This window comes from Lissotriton helveticus, chromosome 2_1 (genome assembly GCF_964261635.1).
Source record: "Lissotriton helveticus chromosome 2_1, aLisHel1.1, whole genome shotgun sequence".
NCBI lineage: Eukaryota > Metazoa > Chordata > Amphibia > Caudata > Salamandridae > Lissotriton > Lissotriton helveticus.
Genome location: NC_136059.1, coordinates 564,682,574 through 564,699,235, shown reverse-complemented (window position 1 = coordinate 564,699,235; position 16,662 = coordinate 564,682,574). Strand labels below are relative to the sequence as shown.

Below are 16,662 nucleotides of genomic sequence, written 5' to 3'. Positions count from 1 at the left end.
CTATAAGTATAGATGGACTTAATGGAGTCACGCCTGGCTGACAAGATGACATCCACCACGTCAGGCGGGAGAGAAAAGGAAATCAGGTTGCCCTGTTCAATCTCCAGGCATGAAGGTGTAATGTCTGGAGGTGGGGGTGTAGAACCTGCCCCTCCATCTGAGAGAAGAGGTCTGCCCTGAGAGGGAGACGGAGCGGCGGGTGAGAGGAGAGGTGGAGAAGATCCGTGTACCACAGCCTTCTTGGCCAACCCGGGGCGACCAATATGACTTGGGCCCGGTCTTGGCGAATCTTCCTCAGAACCCGAGGAATCAAAGGTATGGGAGGAAACGCGTAAAGGAGTTGACTTCCCCAACTCAACTGAATCGCGTCCCCTAAGGCTCCTTGCATCGGATACTGGAGACTGCAGAACGACGGGCAGTGAGCATTCCCTCGAGTGGCAAACAGATCCACCCAAGGAGTTCCCCACATCCGAAAGATGTCGAGAACAACCTCTGGATGGAGCCTCCGCTCGTGGTCGGCCGAGAACTGACGACTCAGACTGTCTGCTCGCACGTTCAGACCCCGGCCAGATGATTTGCCATCAGACAAATCTGATGGTCCTGAACCCAAGACCAGAGCCGCAGAGCCTCTCTGCAGAAACACTGCGACCCTACTCTTCCCTGCTTGTTGATGTACCACATCGTGGTCGTGTTGTCCGTCAGGACTTGCACTGACCGACCGCGAAGGGAAGGGAGGAAGGCCTTGAGCGCCAAACGTATCGCCCGCAATTCTAGAAGGTTGATGTGAAGCAACCTTTCCTCTGGAGACCAAAGACCCTTGACCTCCAGATCTCCCAGATGAGCACCCCACCCTAGAGTGGATGCATCCGTTATCACTGTGGCCACCGATGGAGACAGATGGAAAGGCTTCCCTTGTGACAGATTGCCTTCCAGACCCCACCAAGATACATCCGCTGCAGCCTCTCTGGAGATCCTCACTGACTCCCTGAGATCCCCTTGGTGTGGAAACCACTGCCTGCGGAGGCACCACTGGAGCGCCCTCATATGCCAGCGTGCATGGTTGACCAGCAGAATGCATGAAGCCATCAGACCAGGGACCTTCAGGACTGGAACGACCGCTCCATTGTAAAATAAAGAAAGAATTTCCTGTAGGTCGCGAATCCTTTGAGGAGGAGGGAATGCACGACACACAGTAGTGTCCAGTACCGCACCTATGAACAGGTTGCGCTCGGAAGGCACCAGGTGAGACTTGGGTACATTTATTGAAAAACCCAAACGGTACAACAACTGAGTTGTAACCTGCAGATACTGGAGCACTCTCTCCGACGACTCCGCTTTGATCAGCCAGTCGTTTAAATAGGGGAATACCGGAATCCCCGACCTCCTGAGATGTGCTGCCACCACCGCCATCACCATGGTGAAGACTCAAGGCGCAGTAGTAAGACCAAACGGAAGGACTGCAAACTGGTAGTGCTGCGATCCCACCATAAAACGGAGATACTTTCGTTGCGACTTCAGGATTGGGATGTGGAAATACGCATCCTGCAAGTCGAGCGACACCATCCAGTCTTCTTCCAGCAGCGCTTGAAGAACCTGAGCAAGGGTGAGCATCTTGAATTTCTCTCGTTTCAGATAGAGATTCAAGATCCTGAGATCCAGGATTGGACGAAGTCTGCCATCCTTCTTGGGGATCAGGAAATACCGGGAGTAGCATCCCTGACCCCTTTCCTGCTCTGGGACCACCTCTATCGCACCCTTTCTTAACAAAGTCTGTACCTCCTCCTGCAGAAGCAACAGGTGTTCCTCCGTGCAAAAACCTTGGCAAGGAGGGTAATTGGGAGGAAATTCCCGAAAGGGAAGGGCATACCCATTTTCTACGAGATTGAGAACCCAAAGATCTGATGTAACCGATTCCCAATCCCGTAGAAAGTAGGTAAGCCGACCCCCCACTGGACCCACATGATCCTGAATGGCGGATCTAGGGCTGCTTTTCTGTGGCTGGGGGGTTGGAGGAGGAAGAGGTTTGACGCCCTCGAAGACGACCCCTTTGCTTTCCCCTGTATGACCTGTACAAGGTGTTCTGCTGCTGTTGCTGCTGCTGCCGACCTTGTCTAAAGTTCCGAATGGAAGAGCGTCCAAACCCTCTGAACTTTTTGGTCGAAGCACCTCTAATCTGAAGGCCCAAAGACCTGGCATTAGCTCGGCTATCTTTAAACCTTTCGAGGGCTGTATCTGCTTTCTTGCCAAATAGTCCTTCTCCGTCAAAAGGCAGATCCAAAAGCGCCGCCTGAACTTCAGCAGAAAAGTCTGAGGACTTTAGCCAAGCCGATCTTCGTGTAGCAACTGCAGTACCCATAATCCGAGCCACAGAATCTGCTGTGTCAAGACCGCTCTGAATTACTTGGCGTGCCGCTGCCTGGGTGTCAGACAACACCTCCTCGAAATCACTCCGGTTCTCCTCAGGGATCTTAGGAGCCAAAGCACGCATTGAGTCCATAAGTGCTTGCACATGCCTCCCCATGAGACAGTGGCATTTGTAGACTTCAAGGCCATACTAACAGATGAGAAAGTTTTCCTGGCCACCTGATCTTGTTTTTTTAGCCTCCTTGTCCCCAGGAACTTGGGGAAAAGCACTTCTAGACTTCTTGGAACATGCAGGAAAGGGTGGTTGAAAACCCTCAGGCCTGTCTCGAGGAGTTCTCGGATTCGGCTCATTTATAGGCGCGGAATCCCCATCCTCTCTAAGCTCTTCCTCATCTCGGGCCGGGGACGGCGCCGGAGATGGATTCGGAGCCGGAGTCGCAATCGGAGCCGGAGACGGCGCCCGAGACTCAGATGGAGAAGCCTCACCTTCAGGTTCTGGATCCGAAACTTCAAGAGTCACCACCTTCGAACGTACGTTCTTCGGTGACACCGACCTCGATCCAGACTCCTTACCAGAACGACGTCGGGATTCATGTCTCCTCTTCTTATGTTTTCTCTTCTTTGAAACATGATCCGAAGCAGAGTTCGAGGACGACCTCCCTCGAGATCTAGACCTCGATCTTGACTTCGACCTCGCCCTTCGAGAACGGGACCTCGACGATTTCTCCTTTCCAGCTTTCATCTTAGCTACCAGGAGCTTCGCCTCTCTCTCCCTCAGGGCCTTCGGGTTCATCTTCTTACACGAAGAGCAGTCATCCACATCATGGTCCGAGCTCAAGCACCAGATGCAGTCGCTGTGTGGGTCGGTAATGGACATCATTTTGCCACATTCTCTGCATGGCTTGAAGCCGGTCTTTTTCAAAGACATAGTCGAAGATACAGGATACAGAGAAGCAGAAAATGGTAACAATATAGACACAAAGTATCCGTTGGCTACAGAGATTCCCGATAACCGTAGCGTCGACGACGCGGAAAAAAGGGAACTGATGTCATCACGCCGGCGTGGGCCTAATATAGGCGTCGGTGACGTCAGCGGAGTCGCGAGCGAGGTCGTGTCTCTATGACGTCAGTAGTCCACGTCGGTGCGAGGCTACGAAAAAAGAATTTCCGAATGTTGCTGACGCAAGGGGATATTCACAAGGTGAGGAATCCACACGGCAGATGTATCTATCAGAATTACCAGGCTCTCTGGAGAAGGGTGAGATGTTAAGAAAGCAGGGTCCTCTGGAGCTACCCTATATCTTCTAGCCACACTCTTGGATACAGCAGGAGCAGAGAGCGGCTTCTTCCACACCTCCATAATGGGCTCAGTTAATGCCTCATTAAATGGAAGTAAAGGCTCCACAGCCGAACTCGGAGAGTGAAGAACTTCTGTCAGAAGGTTTGACTTAAATTCAACTGTTGATCAAGTTAAATTTAAAAGTTCCGCAGCCTTCCTCATTACCACATGATATGGCTGGACATCCTTTGAAGGCGCATCATGTCCTGAGGGCAATTCCCACTCCGGGGAAAAATCCAGGCCACTGGCATCAGCCAGCTCTTCAAAACAATCTTCTCCCAGCTCACCCTCTTCTAAGTCAGGGCGAGAGTCGGCATAACTTCGTTCCTCCAAGAGACGCTGAGCTTCTCTTCTGGACCTCTCCTTTACACGCCTCGGCACCGGATCCATCAACGACTCCGACGGAGTCGGAACCGACTTCGATGGCCGAGGTGAACGCTCCTGATGTCTACTCGGAGCAGGCGACGTCGGCATTGGAGTCGTCGACTTCGGAGGAGTCGGTGATGACCTCGGCGGGGTCGGAAACTGCCACGGCGTCGATGGGGCTGGCATAAACGGCATGAATGGAGCCGGGGCATATGAATGAGGAACCCCCAAATTAAATGCCAGAGGACCCATGGGACCCGAAGGTGCACCAGAGGGGTACCACGCCCTTGAGTTGAGAATACACCATACATAGCGTTTAAGAACACTGAAGGGTCTTGGCCCGGTGCTGGAAAAGGTGGATGAACACCCTCAGGCTGACCTCGAGGTAGGATCTAATCCGGCTCAACAAAGTGCGCCGATTCTTCAACTTCCACAGGAACTACCTCTTCCTCCTCTCGAGCCGGAGAAGGCGCCGGAGATGGATTGGACTCCGGAGCCGGAGAGGGAACCTGCGACCTCGAAGGCGAAGCCTCACCTTCCTGATCCGGAGTCTCCTGTGGCGGTACCACTTTCGAACGAACCTTCCTGGGCGACCTCGACCTAGAGTCCGACTTCTCACCCAAGTGACGTCGAGACTCATGTCTCCTCTTCCTGTGCTTCTTCCTTGACCTTGAAGCATGGCCTGAAGACTTCGAGGCCGAACCCTCACGAGATCGGGACTTCGACCTCGACTTCGACTTATTCCTCCTCGAGCGAGATCTTGATGTCTTCTTACCCTTGTCGGCCTTAAGTTTTGCCACAAGTAACTTGGTTTCTCTCTCCCGCAGGGCCTTCGGATTCATCTTACGACATGATGAACATCCATCCATGTCGTGATCGGAGCTTAAGCACCAAATACAGTCCTCGTGCGGATCCGTGATGGACATCATTTTTCCGCACTCCCTGCAGGGCTTGAAACCGGTCTTCTTCGACATCTTATCTTATCGAAACAAAGAAGCAGGAAACACAGAGAAACGAAACAAAGTCACAGTATAGCTACTGAGATTCCCGAAACCGTTAGCGTCGACGACGCGGAAAAAAGGGAACTGATGTCATCACGCCGGCGTGGGCCTATTATGGGTGTTCGTGACGTCAGCGGAGTCGCGAGCGATGCCGTGCCTCTATGACGTCCAAGTCCACGTCGGCGCGAATCTACGAAAAGAATTTCCGAATGTTGCTGACGCAAGGGGATATTCACAAGGTGAGGAATCCACACGGCAGATGTATCTATCAGAAAAGAGTTTACAGTACCAAGCCACAAGACCATCCAGCAAACCTCAGAGGCGTAAATGCCAAGTGCATTGATAGAGGTAGGTTTCCTGTCCTCTGACCAGCCCGCTGTTCACACCCCGGCTCATAAAACTTACCACATGCATGTAGAGGAGAGTATGTGGCCTAACGGGCTAGGGCAGTGGTCTCACATCTGGGAAACCGGGTTCAAGTCTCGGCAAGATTGCTCAACATCCTGTGATTCTGGGCAAATCACTGAATCTCCCTGTGCCTAACAAAAATGAATGTGTCCTTGTGTAACGTAACTGGTGCTCATGTAAAGCACTCTGATACCTTCAGGTCAAGTTTGCGCTATATACATCTGCAAATGCATTATCATCCTATCCTGACCCTTTCCCTATACACCGCCATGACACAATCAATACCTCCTTCAAAAATGACAGCTGTTAACCTGGAGCGTTCGGGGATTAGGAGACCAGCACAATTGTAGACAAATATTGGTGTATCTAGACCATCATCATATCCAAATTGCGTTATTACAGGAGACACACCTCAGCCCCCGGGGGCGTTACTACACCTCAGCCCCCGGGGCCTTTGCTGCCCAATGGGCGGACCATCAAAACTTCTCTTCATATTCCACATGCTCTAGAGGGATGGCAATACTGATAACAAAACAAGCCCCATATGTCCCAATAGGATCCACACAAGATCAACTAGGCAGATATAGTTGAATGTGGGGTAGACTGGGCCCCACATCGGTTACGTTGGTAAGCTGCTACGGTCCCAACACAGACGGTCCTACTTTCTTCATCACATTATGGGGAAAGATACTAGAAATAGGATCCACATGTAATCTTTAATACGGCATTAGAGCCGCAGCTGGATAGGTCTAATCCTTTCCCGCAGCACTACATCAAAGCCCAAGTCAAATACAGGGTATCATTATGGAAAATGGCCTAATAGATGCCTGGAGATACTTTCATCCCACTGTGAAAGAGGTTACACACTATTCAGCAGTACACTCAACATGGTTCAGGTTGGATTATTGGCTGTTCTCTAGGGGGATGGGACTCTGGATCTCCAAAATTGAGCATTTGGCCAAAACCTATTCTGACCACTCACCGGTCCATATGATATTGTCCTTACCGGACACTAAAGCACCCAATAGGAATTGGAGACTCACGCCACTGACACTATTAGACACAGTTTTTCACTGGTTGGAACAGTAAATGTGGCAAGAAAAAGTTTTGTTTTAATGCTCGTCACCATTTGCGTATGTACAAACTCAGCCATTTGCTACAATCAATTTCTTAAAACTCACTCCAACGCCGCTAGAGCGGACCTCTTCCAATATAGCGGACTCCCACTATAATCCAGATGTCTTCTACGATACTTGCTATTGTAGTCCTAATTCTGGGGTACTGTTTCTAATAGGGTTTTCGAACCTTTAGTGATTCCCGCTCGAGTCCCTCCACAAATGCCACTGGCGATTAGCCTGAGCTCTTACCACAGAGGGTATATAGTACGGTTGCCGAGGTTCAGCTTTCTAGTTAACTGTTTTTTTTGTGTGCCGATTTATATAATGCGAACTTGACCGGAAGGTATTGAAGCCTTTACATGGGCACCAGTTACATTACACAAGGACACATTCATTAGGTCAAGCCTAAGCCAGCGTGCATGCGCCGCTCTGGCGATCTGCTGTAGTGGAGTAGGAATACAAGACCCACCCACTCTATGCCCATAATTTCCATTGGCTTGGAAATTTGCAATAGGTCTCGCATTTACGCAAGTTTGAGCTATTGCCATTGTAAATGACAATGCCTTTTATTTATGTTTTGGTGTTTAAAACCTAAATAAAAAGCATTGTCATTTACAATGCCACTAGCTTAAACTTGTGTAAATGCAAGACCTATTGCGTTGCAAATGCTTGTTGGTATTGGCAGCAGTATGCATGTTACCAAATGATATGAGAGTCTAGTGAGCACAAGAGGGAATACACATCACCTGATGTGTTGGAAAGCAGACAGGACCGATTGTAATGCAGCTATTCAATATGAAGATTTTTGACGCATCTGGACAGAATGTTTAGTTTGTCATTTATAAAGAGGCTGCCAGTGGTAAGAAAAAATGTTTGGGGAAAGTGGTCAACTGAGGGGGGGTGAGAGGCAGCTGATGATGGGAAGGCAGATAGGATGAAGTCAAGATTGTTGCATGCGATAAAAGAATTAGTTGAGATATGGGTGGTTAGGTTGAGTGGGGCTGCAAGATGTAGAAAGGAATCATTGAAGAATGTTGAATATCACGGGTGATTAAAGTTAACTTGTAGATCTTAGAGATGGAGGCAGAAACTAGGTCTGAGATGTTATAAAGGAATACATGATTGGGGCCAGTTGCACTGTAAAATTTAGAAGGGGCAATGACAGACTCGCAAGACCCAGCCTTAAGCTATGCGAAAGAAGATAATAAATAAAATAAAATTGGGCTAACAAACATGTTACTGTGAGAGATGCATGACGCAATGTAGATTAATGGAGTAGGAAGCAATAATGAACACTACTCATGATTTTCCTCACAATATTACATTTAAAACCCCACAGTATGGTAAGCAAGGCTCTCATTCTAAAGAATGAAACTCCTCACAGTCCTCACCACCAGGTGACCCACAATGCTGAAACTGTAGAACACCCCAAAATGGTTAGACCGTGCCATTATTTGAACTCCAAGTCAATTGGAAATATTAGAAGTTGTCACAATGCACTATTGAGACCACACCCCTGACTGGGGTGATCCAGGGAGATATTAGAATGCTGATGAAGTTCGAGTACTGGAACACAAAGCCCAAGTGGGACCTAGAGGTCTCAAGCAAGGGGTGTAATGACAATTTCATGCCGATTAAAGCACTTACCAATGACCTACCAGGAAGTTTGAAAAATAGTGTAGTTGTGGTCTCGTGGTTAGGGAAGAGAGAATAAGTCAAACGGAATACCTTTTTGCAGCAAGTTAAATGGAGTAAACTGAGTTTGCAATGTTAGTGGATTACAGAAAGTGTGATAACACAAGACAGATTTTGCACCAAACTAAATAGAAACATTCAAATTTGAAAGCTCGATGACCATGGATTACAACTATTTCAACACAATTAGGCAAACTTAATTAGATCCAGTTTCAGACAGAACAAACATGCAAAGTAGGGTCCTGGTTCCAGCCATACTCTTATTTCCAGACAGTACAAGAACAAATCACCTTCCACGAAGAAGACAATTTTGGTAACGGATCTGGAGTTTTCAGATGCAGAAAATCCCCCAGCAGGTAGCACTAAATAAATATTTTTATTTATGAGACACTTCATGGATGTCTTAATTAACCGACCAAAGTACCTACTCCAGAATATTCTCTAGCAGCAAGCATTCTAACTCTAAAAGATGTAAATAAATTACCTCATCTTTTCTCTTCACAGACGTTTCATAGTTCTGTAACAAATCCTTCAGGTTGTCAATCTCGTTGCTCAGTTGATCTACTTGGTTGGCGTGCTTTTCACTTTGTCTTCTTATTTCTTGTCTGTGTTGCTCAATGATAGTAAGTCGCCATTTGTTTAATTCAGTTATTACATTTGTCTGAAAGAGAAAACTGTATTACTGCAATATATTCATTTTGCTTGAAGAAGAAACTTGCTGATCACGACAGAAGAAAGTGTAAAAACTTGCACACCACTTCTAAAGCAACGAATGCTCCCATCATGTTAGCGTTCTTTGCAACAACAGAAAGATCAAACTGAAAATACCTTTCTATAAACCTATGGGATAAACTGAACACTTAACCCAAAACCTTTTCCTATCTGGACTGGCATCCATGCTCGACTCTTCAGCCATGGCTTCCTGCCAGGCACCCCCTCTTTCTTGCTGCTCAAATACCTTCGGATTTTGAGCTAGTATTGGATTTTAGACGAGAAGTAAGTAACGCAATTTGTTTGTATTTTAGTACCAGGTTAGGATTGGATAGTTGACCTGCTCCAAAATATTGTGTCACTCACTCTACTGACAATTTCTAGTATTATAAACTAATAGCCAACACCTCTCGTCAATAGCTCGCAGACGACCTGCTTAATTTGAGGGATACTAACTAACTATGCAAACCATGACAACCACGAAACATTTCAAGGATGTGGGATGTGCACAGACCGCAAATTTTCCCTAAATTAACCGTGCTCCGTGGGTATCACTCTCCTCCCTGAGTGTACTTGAATAATCCAATGGTCGCAGGACTATTACGACATAGTCCTCTCACCCCGGGCACAGGACAGTTGCTGGGTCTCCAGCTATGTTTAATATAAAGACGTGGCTTCAACGTAATTGTTTATCTGTGAATTTATTCCATCTTCATAATTCACATTAATCACAAAGATTTATGTCAAATGCTTCTTTAAACATCATGTATTTGGTTCCCAAATTAGTCATGTCCAATGCATTTCGGTGCATCTAGCACCTTCATCAGGGAGATCTGTAAATTAATTAAACAACATAAAACTTGCTTTAACCTCCATTGTGCTTTGTAATTCATAATATTTAACATTGCCACCCTCTTTGCATTTAATTGCGTTAATTTTCACCATTGCATTTCATGGTTCAATCACGCTTAGCTGCGCTGCTACGTGGACCATTCTACAAGCAACATACATTCAAGCGCTACCGCGTAAAACATTCTACAAGTTCAACTCAATCTGGGCTAAGCGTTCAGTGACACAATGTATCACTACCGTGTTCCTCGTACTGCGGTAATAGTATGCCGTTTAACTACATACTTTCATGGTTTCTGCGCCGCTCGCTCGCTTGCATGCATTAATGTCGGTTTGTATGTAAAACGCGACTAACTATGGCTCCTGTTCGTGCTTCAAACGCTCACCTGATTCACGAAGTTAACCGCTTGTATTGGCTCCTTGCTGCATTTTCTAATGGCGCCGGGCTCAATTGTGTTAGTTTTTCTACCCGTTATCTCGCGCATGCGCCTTACTGTGTGCCGTTTTTTTCTTTCCTTTATTGACGCTGTTTAAACGTTTCTCTGGCAATATGCGTGTGTTTTACTATGTATGAATTTAGCTGCGCGCCCTTACTATATGGTGCCTGCCAAGGTTTAAACACTGTGTAGGGGACATCAATAAACTGCACTATTTTGACCATATCAACAATTTTACAGTACCAAAAAAAGTTCTCATATAGTCATGTGTCATAAATAGCATAAAAATTCAGTTCGATCATTAAGCCCATTGGGCTTCAAGCTGTTCAGGTGGTAAATCCAATGATTCTCTCTTTTGAGTAAGTTTTTTTTGTTGCTTGTACCCTCTGTTTTAGGCACAATTTCCAATATGCAAGCTCGCAGTTGGCTTATGTGATGATGTTTTTCCTTGAAGTGGACTGCCACCGTTGATTTTATAGATTCAGTTCTTATATTGCTTTTGTGTTCTGTAAGGCGCGTTTTCAATTTGCGCTCAGTGTGGCCTACATACACTGAGCCGCAAGGGCATTTCAACATATATATGATGTTCATGGTATCGCAAGTGCCATTAACTCTTAACGGTATTTGATGGCCTTTCATTGGGTGGGATATTACATTCCCTTTCATGATGTTATGGCAGCTGCTGCAATTCATGCATTGAGTTGTTCCGCGATAAGTGTTCTTTGGAGGTCGCTCAATTGGATGTTTCAACATTTCGCCTATGTTTTTGGCCCTCGTGAAAGCGAACAGTGGTTCTTCAGAAAAAATGCCTTTGAAATCCACTTCCAATCTCAAAATTTGCCAATGTTTTCGGATAATGTTTTTAAATTGGGTGCTTACATTTGAGTATTTACTCACACATGTTATTCTTTTGGTTTCCTCCTTTGTTTTGTGAGTTAGAAGTTCCGCTCTGGTTGGTTGTTGTGCTCTAGTTAGTGCTGGTTGTATCGTTCCTTCAGGGTATCCCCTATCATGAAACCTTTTTGCCATTATTGTCAATTGGTCTTGACATTGTTTCGTTTGTGAGACCACTCTTCGTACCCTGAGAAACTGTGAAAAAGGCAGGTGTGTCTTCAGGGGTAGGGGATGATGGCTTTCGAATTTCAGTAGATTGTTTCTGTCGGTTGGCTTCCGATAGAGGTTACATACTAACTGTGTGGTCTCACAAACGAAACAATGTCAAGACCAATTGACAATAATGGCAAAAAGGTTTCATGATAGGGGATACCCTGAAGGAACGATACAACCAGCACTAACTAGAGCACAACAACCAACCAGAGAGGAACTTCTAACTCACAAAACAAAGGAGGAAACCAAAAGAATAACATGTGTGAGTAAATACTCAAATGTAAGCACCCAATTTAAAAACATTATCCGAAAACATTGGCAAATTTTGAGATTGGAAGTGGATTTCAAAGGCATTTTTTCTGAAGAACCACTGTTCGCTTTCACGAGGGCCAAAAACATAGGCGAAATGTTGAAACATCCAATTGAGCGACCTCCAAAGAACACTTATCGCGGAACAACTCAATGCATGAATTGCAGCAGCTGCCATAACATCATGAAAGGGAATGTAATATCCCACCCAATGAAAGGCCATCAAATACCGTTAAGAGTTAATGGCACTTGCGATACCATGAACATCATATATATGTTGAAATGCCCTTGCGGCTCAGTGTATGTAGGCCACACTGAGCGCAAATTGAAAACGCGCCTTACAGAACACAAAAGCAATATAAGAACTGAATCTATAAAATCAACGGTGGCAGTCCACTTCAAGGAAAAACATCATCACATAAGCCAACTGCGAGCTTGCATATTGGAAATTGTGCCTAAAACAGAGGGTACAAGCAACAAAAAAAACTTACTCAAAAGAGAGAATCATTGGATTTACCACCTGAACAGCTTGAAGCCCAATGGGCTTAATGATCGAACTGAATTTTTATGCTATTTATGACACATGACTATATGAGAACTTTTTTTGGTACTGTAAAATTGTTGATATGGTCAAAATAGTGCAGTTTATTGATGTCCCCTACACAGTGTTTAAACCTTGGCAGGCACCATATAGTAAGGGCGCGCAGCTAAATTCATACATAGTAAAACACACGCATATTGCCAGAGAAACGTTTAAACAGCGTCAATAAAGGAAAGAAAAAAACGGCACACAGTAAGGCGCATGCGCGAGATAACGGGTAGAAAAACTAACACAATTGAGCCCGGCGCCATTAGAAAATGCAGCAAGGAGCCAATACAAGCGGTTAACTTCGTGAATCAGGTGAGCGTTTGAAGCACGAACAGGAGCCATAGTTAGTCGCGTTTTACATACAAACCGACATTAATGCATGCAAGCGAGCGAGCGGCGCAGAAACCATGAAAGTATGTAGTTAAACGGCATACTATTACCGCAGTATGAGGAACACGGTAGTGATACATTGTGTCACTGAACGCTTAGCCCAGATTGAGTTGAACTTGTAGAATGTTTTACGCGGTAGCGCTTGAATGTATGTTGCTTGTAGAATGGTCCACGTAGCAGCGCAGCTAAGCGTGATTGAACCATGAAATGCAATGGTGAAAATTAACGCAATTAAATGCAAAGAGGGTGGCAATGTTAAATATTATGAATTACAAAGCACAATGGAGGTTAAAGCAAGTTTTATGTTGTTTAATTAATTTACAGATCTCCCTGATGAAGGTGCTAGATGCACCGAAATGCATTGGACATGACTAATTTGGGAACCAAATACATGATGTTTAAAGAAGCATTTGACATAAATCTTTGTGATTAATGTGAATTATGAAGATGGAATAAATTCACAGATAAACAATTACGTTGAAGCCACGTCTTTATATTAAACATAGCTGGAGACCCAGCAACTGTCCTGTGCCCGGGGTGAGAGAACCACGAAACATTCTCAGGACATAGGACAAAAGTAGATAGAGAACAATCTTAACAAGGCAGTGGATGCCTGTGACCATCACGGTCTGTGAAGCAATTTCTAAAACTTGCAGGCCTCTTCATGGTCTGAACCATTGGTGTAATTATTCTGTCTGCTAGGGTTGAGGGCAGACTAGAGGCTACTATTCTTGGTGGTGGGCGGGGGAGGAATGCGAAAAGACAGTCTTTCACCTAGTACGGCATTACCAGTGGTAAAGTGAAGTCTCTAATATAGTTTGAGAATGCTTTGTCTGATTAAGGCATGTGCAAAAATATACAAGTACGCTTCATATGGTACTCAGTCTAAAATAAAGATCAGAGTTCTTACTTTAAATACAATGTTTCACATCAATAGTACAGGAAGTCAAAACAACGCCCCATAATGGCAGTAGGGTGACCACCTCCCTCCAGGTCATTATGAACACTCTCCAGTTCGGATCTTTTGTGTGACCCCCCAAATGCATTCTGGGTGAAGCAGTCTTGCTTTGGTTTCACTGAACTAAAGTCACTAAGCCACATGAAAACCCCTATAGTGGGACCATTCATTCCATTTCATATGGAAGGCGCAGAGAATGTATTATGAACGTTAACATTATAAAATCCAATGTATTCATTTGTTTAAATGAGAACTTGCTAAAAATGGTACACCTTGCCAGTCGACCTGTAGATGTTAGCAGCCTATGTGTACAGACCCAAACATAGATGTTTATGCAGTGGTGTACCAAGGATGCCATAGTTCATGGTTAGTGCAAGTAAGGAATAAGCCCTTCAATGGTTAGATAGTAAAACACTGCTGCAATGTGGGTGCAATGGCCCCCAATATCCAGGGTAATGGCGCTACTGCACCTGCTGTACTATTGATAGTTACACGCTAATACTTTCATCACGTCAATTTGGCAAAACTTCAATTTATAATAGAAGTATCAATATCTCCATGTTCTTCTGCAAGAATATTCTGATTACGCTAAATGGTATAAGAGCTGTACTCGGCAAAATATCAACCACTGTTGCACAAAACACTGCTCTGGTTAAGATTTTGTCTGGAATTAATAATAATAATAATTCAAATAAAGAAAAGTTCACATTTTTAAGGAAGAGAGCAACAAAGGCAACTCTTTTTGAAGGCCCTTTACATCAGCCAATGACCTATTCCATCAAAATGAACACAGAAGTTATTTAATTTGCAAGTGGTTATATAATCAGCAACAGCAAACCTAAACCTTATTTTCCCCCCTTAGGCCCATATTACAACGGAGGTGTATGGTAAGACTCTGGGCAGTGGGATTTACAGATACACTCAATTCTCAATAGAATTCCAGGAATCAGGTAAACACCTTGGAACAGGTTATAACTGTGCAAAACTGAAATTACTGTTGGAATGCCCAAGATACTCCCTTATTGCCTATTCCATGGGATTTAATACACACATTTAATCACCTGCTCTCAGGAGGGAGGGGTGAGTGGTGGGAAGAATGTTGGCTGGCATGGAGGAGCATTGCATGCTCTCCTAGAACTAGTTCAAGGGTCATGAGGTGGACATGAAGCCCGTTTGAGCTGCAAGACAGCCCTTTACCAATGCAATATTACAGGATGAATTTTTCGGCCCAGTAAAATCTAGTACATTCAGAAACAACAGCCCACTCATTCAGTGGAGCGGAATTCCACATGAAAATTTCACTCAATTGGTAATCGGGCCTCAGTATCTGCTTTATTTACTATAAAGCTTCATGATTTAGGTCAATTCCAGCATTCACAATTCAGTCATTTACTGTTCTACTCAACAGTCTACGTGAAATCATGGGTGGTTTGGTCAGAAGCCTACATAAAATTGGATTATGGCCAGTCATGCACATCAACTTCATTTACAAAGTGGTGGCAATAGTGGTGCCCCGTTGATAGTAATTGAGATGCTAAATAACTGGCTGGAAGTATTGGAAGACAGTTCCTTTCAAAGAGCCCCCATTCTCAAGCACAAAACGACCTCCCTAGATTAATATAAAGCAGACAAGTAATTAAGCTCATTGTATGAACAATTATTACATGCGAGAGGAAAGTGCTGCATTATATGGGGTGGTTTTGTGACTTCACTTTTTAAGACACTCACGATACCAACTTGGGTCCACGTCGGGCTCGGTTGTTAAATCTTAGCTCACTCCTGTGTAGCTGCGATTACGAGCAGTCAGACTTAAACAAAGGAACAAGTGTAAAGCATTTTTATGTACCAAAACAATGAAAGTTACGCAGCAGGAAAGAAATAAGACACCAATTTGTAAAAATAAGTCTTGTTTAAGAATTTTTAGACACCAAAAAGAACAAAACCAATTGGAAGGTTCTGGAGATGTATATTTTTAAGTCCGATGTAATCCACAGCTTTTCATTCAAATCAATCAATTCACAGATTTTTTCTTGCCTTGTAACTGTTTGTTTTTCTATGTTTGTATGTATGTGGTAGATGGACACAGGCTTGTGTCCCACTTGGAAATTGTTTGATATCTTGCCATATTTGATTATACTGATTATTAAAATTTGTCCGGCTGGACATTGAATATAGATTCCAATTTTGGTCTATATATATATTTTTGCTTTTAAATTGAAACTGTTGTTTGGGACCATTGTCTCGTGTAATACCAAATAGAAGGAGAGCGCACGTTTTGGATCTAGATGGAGGACCCTCTCCCTCTTTTGAAGGATGCGGAGGAGGAAAGAAAGTGATGGTTTGGCCAATAAGAAAAGAAGCGACCACCTTTGGAAGAAAGGAAGGTTGAGTTCTGAGGGTGACTTTGTCCAGATGAACAGCCAGAAAGGGAGGCTTGGAAGACAGAGCTTGTAGCTCAATCCCCTGCTCGCAGAGGTTATGGCCACCAGAAAAGCAGTCTTGAGAGTTAAGAGTCTGAGAGGACAGTTATGTAGCAGCTCGAAGGGAGCACACATAGGAAAGGTTAACACCAAGTTCAAGTCCCACTGAGGCATTACGAAGGGAACAGGAGGAAATGATGAGTAATGACCTTAAGAAATCTATTTACAATAGGGGACTTGAAAAGAGAAGGCTGATCAGGAAGCCTGAGAAAGGCTGAAATGGCCGAAAGGTGCAACAAGGGGATCCACAGCCTTTGCTGTGCACCATGCCACAAACCTATTCCATCTGCCGGCGTATACCCTCTTAGTGGAGGGAAGCCTGGCTGCCAAGTCTACATCACAGACTTTGGGAGGCAAGTCAAATGACGTCAACTGCCGCCGCTCAATGTCTACGCAAGGAGGTGGAGCCACAACAATTACTTTTGCCCAGTCACGCTTGATCTTCTTCAGCAATCTGGGTACAAGTGGTACAGGCGGAAAGGCTCTACAACTCTACTTGCGACGAACAGTGTCGCCTATCGAGTGCCGTCTTTGAAATTCC

At 44.9% G+C, this 16,662-nt stretch overlaps 1 protein-coding gene across 2 annotated transcripts in view; it reads right to left on the bottom strand.

Moving 5' to 3' along the window:
* The window catches only part of POC5 (POC5 centriolar protein), a 267,735-nt gene that overhangs the window by 157,369 nt on the left and 93,704 nt on the right, over nucleotides 1-16,662 (bottom strand). For both annotated transcript variants that reach the window (XM_078675228.1, XM_078675229.1), the window contains exon 6: nucleotides 8,776-8,952. In XM_078675228.1, coding sequence (XP_078531354.1) covers nucleotides 8,776-8,952 — 177 coding nt within the window. The remainder of the gene's footprint in view (nucleotides 1-8,775; nucleotides 8,953-16,662) is intronic.